General features: G+C 34.6%; 1 protein-coding gene across 1 annotated transcript in view; it reads left to right on the top strand.

Annotated features, from left to right (window-relative positions):
• Positions 1-1,307: 1,307 nt before the first annotated feature.
• The window catches only part of LOC144958917 (uncharacterized), an 11,679-nt gene continuing 2,999 nt past the window's right edge, over positions 1,308-9,987 (top strand). The window contains exons 1-4 of the mRNA XM_078891215.1: positions 1,308-1,445; positions 2,603-2,664; positions 3,481-3,697; positions 5,604-6,107. Coding sequence (XP_078747341.1) covers positions 3,541-3,697; positions 5,604-6,107 — 661 coding nt within the window. The 5' untranslated portion in view covers positions 1,308-1,445; positions 2,603-2,664; positions 3,481-3,540. The remainder of the gene's footprint in view (positions 1,446-2,602; positions 2,665-3,480; positions 3,698-5,603; positions 6,108-9,987) is intronic.

Below are 9,987 nucleotides of genomic sequence, written 5' to 3'. Positions count from 1 at the left end.
ATAGTATTGAAGTTATTTGTTAAACACCACAGTAAGAAGAGTTATGCCTAAATTTTCACGTTGGTCAATAAGGTGACCGCCTGAAAAAAGTACAATAGGGGTACCAGTGTTTTCATCGATATATTTCAATAGTGAGGCAATATATCTTTCCGAAATTTTCTCTAAAATTCTAGAGCATTATATGGATTTTTATAGTAATGAAAACCTAATATAAAATTGTGTGAAAGTTGATGAACTGAGGAATGAACAAGATATACGAATTATAATCTATTTTTAGAAACAGATTTATCGAATCTTGGTCCGGATTCTTATCTTGGTGACAAGAGACAAGCAAACATAGTAACTCTTTTTTTCGTGAAACGTATGTTTAGTCAATTTCGCGCATAAAGAGGCACTCGGCACTCACTCACTCTGCAAGTCGGTAGTAGGTGGTTATCAGTTATCAGCTCGGCCTTTAGTTCTTAGTCAAACGCTTCATCAAACCCATTATTGAGTAGCATGTTGATGCCTGATGCCAGTTGAAGCCATCTCGACGTCGTGAAATGGAGCATCTTCTGTCATAGCAGTAGAATCGTCAGATGCCGCATTTAAATCCTCCATTCCAGGCGTTGCTGTTGCCATATCGATCTTCGAAATGATTTGGTCTAGACGTCAAGTTGACCCGTTCTATGTCTGAAGAGATTTTAAAGTGCAATACCTAACATTATAACTTGATCTACAAAAGAGTCTTTTTAAATGAACCGCTGTGTTTCTATATTTTTCAAGAACCAAGGATATCTGATAACCACTGACTACTGACTTACAAAGAGAGTGGCCGACGGACGTCCTCTCTATAGCCGCAAGTATTTTTTCGTCACTTGCTGAGTTCCAAACTAGACGTCTATGGCATCGTGGGGTAAATTGATGCTGGAGGCATCATTGAAGAGACACCGAGATAATTATAATGGTAAGTTATTGGCCATTCTTATTACATCACAGTTGATTTAAGATTTTCAATAGGGTAGACATCACACACCGATTGATGATTGTCACTTGTCAGTCAGTCATTTGGAAGTGGAGTCAGATAATTCGGGAACTTCTGTAGACTGTAGATTCACACTAGTGAGTAAGATCTGTCGTTTACTACTAATACTACTACTACTACCACTACTACTTTTAGTTTTAGCGCTATCCAACTCAACACTTCTCGTGTTTATTTTATTTTGGCAAAACTAGAATGGATTTTTGAAAAGAATATAAAATAATTTAAACTTAAACCTGTCTTTGCATCTTGCTTTATGCATACAGTATGCCATATCACAGCCATCACAAAATCATAGTTTAATGTTGAGAATATGCTATTTCTTTTGTAACTTCAGATCAGAGAGATTTGAGCTTTAAAAATCCTGAAAAATGTCTTGCTGTCAATCCAGACAACCCTTTTGATGTGATCTATGATGTTAATGGTAAGAATGTAATTTGATGAGGAAATGAATAACATTTAGGTACACATAGTTTGCTTTTTTTTTTTTTTTTGAGTCATGATGTGTAATACTATTACAGTCCACTCCGGATAATTGCAACTCATTTAATCGCAACTTTCGGTTAATCACAATATTTCCTAAGCAATGGAAATAATTCTATATAAAAGTCACTGGTTAATTGCAACAAACTTCGGTTTTTTAAAAAGTGGTAAATTCAAGAAATCAAACAGTATATCATGATTAAATTTCATCATGGATGAAATCGTGACAGGTTGAAGAATCGAGAGTGAGCAGGATTTAATGCTACAGTAGTGTGTCACCACTCTGTTAGAGTCGAAAGAGGGCGGGGCTCTGCAGTATGGGTTTGTGACGTCATCGGTGGCCATTAAATAGAAGAGGGGTGGGGCTGGTCATAATCTTGACAACAGGTTATAAATGACAGTTATAAAGAGAGACTGAGCGATATCCTTTGTTTTAGGATTAACAACTGTGCATTGTGACCAATGAGTTTGGTGAGAGCTTATTGTCTCTCATTAAGGCTAATCTCTTTAACTCTGACAAATGTTGAATTGTTGAGAAAAAAGATTGAAACTTCTTCCAATCTGAATAAGATATCGGCTTGCTTCATAGCTGCTTTTGGTTGACAAATCTACACGGGGCTGCCATATGGTTTTTGTTTCAATCAAATTGCTCTATATGTGGTTGACTAAGAATATTATTTACTGGTTTGAGTTGACAATAAATGTGTAAAATGTTGAAATAGTGGACAGGAAACTGAATTTCGGTTAATCCCAACATTTTCGATGATCCCAAGGTATTGCGATTATCCTAAGTGGACTGTACCTGAATCTTGAACGAAAAACTATCATATGGATATGATTATAGACAGATTGGTTTCTGGAATTATATTTCCGTCCTCCCTTGCCAACTCTGACGTTCTTGAAATTTAAAAGAAAATAGCCAGAAGGTTTCGGACTTAATTTTCTTTTTTTTCCAAAGGACAATAGTCATAAGGTAAATAATTTTTAAAAAATCCTTTTAAAGCATAAGATGGCATGATTTTTTGTTTAAGAGTTTAGAGAAAAACTTGCACATGATGGTCTTCAGCTTTTTTTTTGTTGTTTTTATTTTCTATATAGACTCCAACTCAGAGCCTGAAAGTGATGCAGAACAAAGTTCCATATCACATGATTCATTTGTGGTAAGTATGTACATTAAAATAAAATCATAACATTTGTATAGCGTTTATCCACAGTTGGCACCATGCTCAAAATGCTTCACATCACCATATTTTATGGTGGACAAAACACATTTGCCACAAAAGATGAGACCTGCAGTCTGTTAGGCGCAATACAATATTTCAGGACAAGGACAACACTGTTTTACACCAGTGAGATCTCCTAGTTTTTTGTTGTTAAAAATTTTTCTTTGCAGTGGACTTCGCCAACAATAACACTATTTTAAACCTTCCTCGTTATATTTTGAAGTGATATTCATTGATGAGCCATTCACATTTGAAGTCGTTTGTTTTTTATTTGACAAAATGTGAAAATGATGCGTTTCCAGGAAAAATTAAAATAGCTTCTGTTGGGATTATACTTTTGATCTCGCATTTTGTCCAAATTCTCTTGCATCGTAATGTTTATCAACTTTTTTTGTTAACTATATTGCAGTTGCAAGGTTAGGAAGTTCATATTGTTGCAATGACAACCGTTTATATGTCCAGAATCGTAGTGATATAAAAAATTGTTTTGTAGTTGTTGGTCCTGGTGTAGGATTTAAAGAGTTGGTTAAAAACGGTTTACTGAAACCCTGGTTGGTGTATCTATATTTATCCAAGCACAGTTGAACATATTAAATACTTAGACAATATGTCTGCCTTTCTCAACTCTTTTTTATTATACTTGCATTATTAACCAGCTAATTGTTTAGTTGGATTATTAAACAATGGCTCTTCATGTTTATTGTCAACATGAATAAATTGATTGATCTGTCATCTTTTCCACAAAATATACAGGGTCCCGATTTTGTTGCTGACTCCGAGTCTGATTCCTCTACGTACTCTGTGAGGTACCCAATGCTGAGTACATCATTGTCTCTGGAACCTAGTGCTCATTCCCCAACTCAGTCAGAGCCTCATCCACAACTATCACAGACTGAACCTCGTTGCCAGTCTGGGACCCAGGTTCAACCCGAATGCTATACACTTGCAAACCAACGTGTTACGTGCAATGGTGAGTCATTTTTTTTGTCATTCTTCTCCTTTGATATTTGTGGGATCAATTTTAATTTACCCATTCCTTTTAAAAGAAAACTTCCACCCCCTCCATGGTGCTGCATTTGTGTTATTGCATTTTTTTCTGTTTTGGCAGTGCTGCGTCGCAAAATACGCTACCATTTACATAACAAGCACAAATCCAAATTTGATAGGGTGGACATCTTAGAATCTGAAACCCCAATGTGTGAGTGATATCAGTGAAACCAGCCATAAAAATGTTCATGTTTATTTTATTGGGGTTTTTTTTGTCTGTAATAGACTTAAATTGCTTGTATTGTAAGTGTTAAAATGTTTTTTTTGTTACAACCCATCTATATATTAAAACTGTTTCTTTGTATTTCTATGATGCTTAAGGCTTTTTTCACAGACCAGCTGGAAACTTAACGAGAATCAGAGTAGATAACATTTTTATTAATCTTGCAACCTAAACAGTATATGATGATTGGGAGCATTTAAAGAAAAGCACATTTTCTTTTTAATTTGTCGGTACTAAAATTATACTTTGATAATGTCTGCTGTGCTACAAACCCTTTTGACTTCCAGGTTCAATATTTTTCTTTATTCTAAAATTCTTGGGTGTCCTTTCAATGACAACTGAGATCATTAAAATTCAGCTCACAACATGATGTGTGTAGATTTGATGAAAACATATGTTCGAGTTGAGAAGCAGTGTTCACGAACTTGCTGATCGTTTTTACTAGCATTTATTTTCCTAACTTACCTGTGTCAATTAACAAAGGCAAGACTCAAATATTTTCTATCTGAACAGTGTGTTTGTTATTGAAATATTTCCGGCATATACATGTCATATTTCATTCCCACAAAATATAAATCAGGATTAAGTTGTCTGGGCATCAGCATCGTTCAGGCAGTTGGGGGGAAGTCTTTAAGGAATTAATGAAGCCGATGCTCAACCGGTCTGGAGGACGTTTGATTGATGTCGGCTGTTTGTTCTGCCAGCCGGTGATGTTTTCTCACTCCCTCAATGACAAAGAAAGTCATTGTTATGACTATGAACTATAGTCTATTATTACTTTTGTTACTATATTAATTGTTACTTATTGCCGCTACTGTTATTATTATTATTATTATTATTATTATTATTATTATTATTATTATTATTATTATTATTATTATTATTATTATGATATTGCCTTCATTGCATTCTATTACTATTATTGATATAATTAATTTCTGATTGTTGTAAATAATTTATGTGAATTGAATTTTGTCGATTGGCCAAGGGCCTACAATAAACTTAAATGAAATGTTAGTCTTTGGATAGGACTTGGGTCTATTCTTGATTGCTTTTCCGCCTGGGTCGAGTGAAGCATTTGGAGTAAATTTTGTTGCTCAACGTAAAAAACATGACGCTTACCATTCCGCTGATACTGATCCCTCCAAGGGGTGGTTGGGGAAAAACCTAAAATTCTTTTGACATTCTGTCTGATTTTTCGCTGAAACAACAAAGGACAATCTATGTATTCAGATGAGACTTCAATGTGTTACTATTCCGATTTATGTTCATATTTTGATTATAATGAAGAGGGAACCCTGAACCCAGTGAAGTGGGTGGATTGATCTATTTATTTCTATTTCAAAACAAAAATATGGCGTCTTTTCACTGGATTTGTTATGTGGCAGAGGTCTCCACAAATCTAACATACCTCTTCCAAAGGAATAGATGGTAGAAAAGTATATAACAAGAAGGAATTATGACAGTTACTTGTCCAGGCCTTAAATATTTGGAATGCTATTCCTCTCTATCGCTGTCATGTAGCTGATGTGCATACGATCTGTCTATTGATTTATTTTCATAGTTCATAGCATGATGTGCTTTATTTTCTTCTTTTTTTTTCCAGAGAAATACAAAAAGCCAAGGAGACCCTGTCCATACTGTGGACAGTTGCAAACAAAACTCTCAAGGCATTTGATGAGGAAACACAAAGATGAGACAGAAGTTACAGAGGCCATGAAACAGCCTGTAAAGGAAAGGGATAGAACAATGGAGAATCTCAAGAAAAAGGGCATTTTTTATTCAAACACTAGAAACAATTCAATAGTTATGCGTGAGAGAGCACAAGGGTCACATGAAGTTGTTATGTGTGCTGGCTGTAAGGGGTTTTACTCTGGACGAAGGGTTTATGAACACAAAAAGAAATGTAGTACTGAGCATGCTCTGTGTACTGGGGTTGTAAAATTTTATCCCGTGGCTCCCAATGCAAGTAAAGAAATAAAGGAGAATATTCTTGACAAATTTCGGAATGATGAAGTGGGAAATTTGTGTCGATCAGACAAAGCTATAGTATTGTTAGGAACAAAATTGTGGAGTAAAAGTTCAAAGAAGGAGAGAAAAGTTATAATGAGTGATTTACGCATCTTAGGAAATTTGATTTTAAAAACTAGGAAGAGAACAAATCAACCTTCTTTCTCTGGAGAGGACGTGGTGAAGCGTTGTAACTTTAATGAAATATCGCAAACCATTTCTAAAATGACTTTGAAAGAGGATGGGACATTGAAAGCAGGCTTGAAGCTTTCAATTGGATTTATATTGAAAAAGTTAATTAATTTCTTAAAAGGGGAATATATAATGCAAAACAAAATGGAAGAATCCGCAGAGATAGATTTGTTCAAAGCTGTCCTGGATTATAATTGGGATAGTATTTTTTTTACAGCCAGAGTTCAATGTGAAGCAAAGAGAACAAATTTGAGAAAACCCAAAGAGATGCCATTAGAGAATGATATAAAGAAGCTACGGCAATTTATTACTGAAGAGATGGTCCGTATTTGTGAGGATGATTATCAATTATTTGATTCACATATGTTTGTTAGGCTTCGCAATGTCATCGTAGCTAGGCTTACAATGTTTAATGCGAGGAGAGGCGGAGAACCCGCAAGGATGTTGTTAAAAGACTGGAATGATGCAGATTCAGGTGTATGGGTTGATCCCCAGCTTGTACAACATGTCACTGATCCTCTGGAAAAAGCGTTACTTGAGAAGTATAAGCTGGCCTATCAGTCTGGAAAGGGAAGCAAGATGTTGGTCCCTGTGTTGATACCCAATGACACAATTCAGCCTTTAAGGAAACTTGCACAGGAGCGTAAAGCTGTTGATATTTCAGACAACCCATTTCTTTTTCCAAATACAGGAATATCCAAAGATCATGTAAGTGGTTACATTGCCATCAAATATGTCACTTCCTTAGTAAAGGATTTAGAGAAACCCCAGTTGTTAATAGCTGATAAATTCAGGCACCGAGCTTCGACATTATTTGCCTTACTTGATGTCCCACAACACGAGAGAGATGTCTTCTATCGACATATGGGACACAGTGAATCAATCAATCAAAACATTTATCAGTGTCCACTTGCAATACGAGAAATAACAGAAGTTGGTCATTTTTTGGGTCAAATTGATAACTCAGCATCGGTCACTGGGGAAGGAAATTGTAACATTGAAACAAATGACTTTGTAGTGAATAGAGACTCAAATGCAAATTTTGGAACATCCATAGTAACAGCTGCAAATCAAGAAGAAATATTTGATGGTGAAGCAGGAGTGCCAAATCAGCTTACGTGTTCTTCAAAACAAACTGAACCCAAGAGGAATTCAAGCAAAAATCGGAGATACATGTCATGGTCAGATGAGGATACAGATAGAGTCAAGTCATATTTTAAAAACTTTGTCGAAGATGTTTCAGCACATGGTTCAAGGGGATCATTACCTAGAAAGTCTGAAATTATTCTGTTCTTAAAACACCACAGGGTATTTTCACAAAAAGGAATCCCTGAAGGTACACTAATTAGTTTGGTGAAGACAAAGATTTTTAATGAAAGAAATAAATATAGAAGGGAAAGAGCGTTTCAATCGGTGTAATGACAATCATGAATTTGATTTGTATTACATTCATTGTATTGTATAGTGTTATTGACATATTTTGGGGGTTTACAAAAACGTTTTATCTTTATATAGTACAATCTGTTCATCATTGCAATATCCTTTTTTATATTATATGAACATTCATTTGCTCAGCTTGAGAGACAAATGCTTTGTAGAACCATAGCTGTCAACCGTTCTGTTAAAAACGGATTTGTTCCGTATTTGACTTCCTGAGTCAGTAAGTGCTTATTTTTAGTTCAAAATCCGTATTTTGTAATTTTTGACTAATTTGTGGTAAAAAAGCCATGTGAGCCTAATGAATTATTATTATTGATCCATTATTATTACTATTACTACTACTACTATTGTTGTTATTATTATTATCATTATTATTGGTGTCCAGTGAGAGCATAATCTCCATTTGTGTAGCTCTTTAATTTGAATTATGCCTCTATCATAAATGATTTTCAACAATTAAAAAAGTTCCATTCGTTTATATGACGCCTGTATTTTACTCAAACCTTTCATAATGTATTGGAGATTTGCATAGGATATGGATGTTAGCCTCGATATACTTTGAATATTCTAAGACAGTATTGATACTTTCACTATTTGTTACAAATATTATTTTAATTAAGAATAAAATTAAATCCACCTTTTTGATTGGAAGGTATTCAATAAGAAAATCAATTGCTTATATTGATTAAAGATGACAATGATTTTTTCCCTTTATTAATTTATGAAATATATAAATTTAATCCCTTTAAAAACATCTTCATCTGATTTTAATTTTTTTTTCAAGCAAGCTTTTGTAACGGTTTAGGTTCAAGAAAAATAAGTATACTCCATTTTTAGGTGTGTTTATCTTGTCAAAGTAAAGAAGTAGGAATTCTCTAATATTTAGAGGTGCATTTTACTATAACTACTATTATAGTATACTACTTACAGACCATTATGTTGCATGAAAGAAAACATATATGCAATCGTCTACTTTTTATCTGAACTCACCTAATTTTTACCCCAAAACGCCCTCTCAAGTGATGTACCAGGTTGGTAGTTATGCATTTCTAACCATCTTAAGTTATTTCATTTATTTTACAATTGTGCTTCTTGTGTATTGGTCCTTATCAAAGTTGAGGCAGTTGAATTCTTTCTTTATATTGTCCGTTCTGAATTTTGATCTCATTGTGGAAAGCTCCCATAGCGGGCAGGGAGGTACACACTGTGTCTTCTATCCCCTTATATCTGTTTTCCAACATGCTTTCAGTCTTTGTCTTGGAATGAGATTACTTGTTTTTTTCCTGGCCCTCGCCGGAGTCCTAGCTGGGAGGGAAGCAGTCAAATGCATATTTATTGTTTTGGGAGATGATATTTTTTTCCTTGTAAATCATCTCTCTGTTATGTATTATTACTATATTTGTTATTTTTTAATGTATAATGTAAGCATTTGAGTGTGTTCCTCTTTGTTGGATTTTGTTCTTGTGTCCGGATAAGACTTATAGGTGATCTCAAACTAAGTACATTGGTGATACGCTCTTGGAATCTACATATGATCCCTATTTGTTCCCAGTTCCCCTATGTCTTACTTTCTCTTGGATGCTTCAACTGTAATTCTAGAACTTTTTACTATCCAATTTTCTTCCTTTTTACTGGCGCTGATATAACCTAAATGTGTTGCAAGCGCCGTTAAAACCCTTAAAAAGAAAACAACAATCATTGTGGAAAGTGTCATTTTAACGATTCAAATGTGCTGGTACTAAACCCGATAATTGAGCAACATTTGGACTAGCCTCTGTCATCTCAAACTTGTTAGTGTTAGTAATAGTAATTAAAAAGGCTGACTTTTATATGTTGCGATTCGATGAAGGGGGGGGGGGGGGGGGCTTCGGCACACATCGTCCCTCATCCCGGGCCAAATGAGCGTTCCTTATTTTATTTTTGAAAAGTTGGCAGCTATGTAGAACTATCTGAAAGAATCAGATATGGCAGAATAAAAAGTCTTTCTACTAACCCTAACTTAATTGGCCAATGTAGCTTTATGTTCAGCATTTTCTAGATACCTAATGTAAAATTTCACTATTCTTTTTATGATAATTTTAAGAGTTGCAATCTTTAGAGGCGACTGTCAAGAAATGACACCTCTGTGCATTTAATTTCATTCTTTCTTTATCCCCTCATCCTTAATCAGAAATAATAATTAATAATGAAAAAAAATGCAGCAACGACAGCTTAGAACGGCATAAAGTGCTTAAGAATTATTTTTTTTTGCATTAAACTTTATTCAAACGATTTTCAACACTTTTGCTTCACAGTTTATGCTTTTTAACAAATGCAATTAAGCAACTTACCAGCAACAACATATTGGT

Source organism: Berghia stephanieae, chromosome 13 (genome assembly GCF_034508935.2).
Source record: "Berghia stephanieae isolate SIO BIC M18660-M18661 chromosome 13, UCSD_Bste_1.3, whole genome shotgun sequence".
Taxonomy (NCBI): Eukaryota; Metazoa; Mollusca; class Gastropoda; order Nudibranchia; family Aeolidiidae; genus Berghia; species Berghia stephanieae.
The sequence above is the reverse complement of the archived record's forward strand: the minus strand, read 5'-3'. Positions and strand labels throughout refer to the sequence as shown.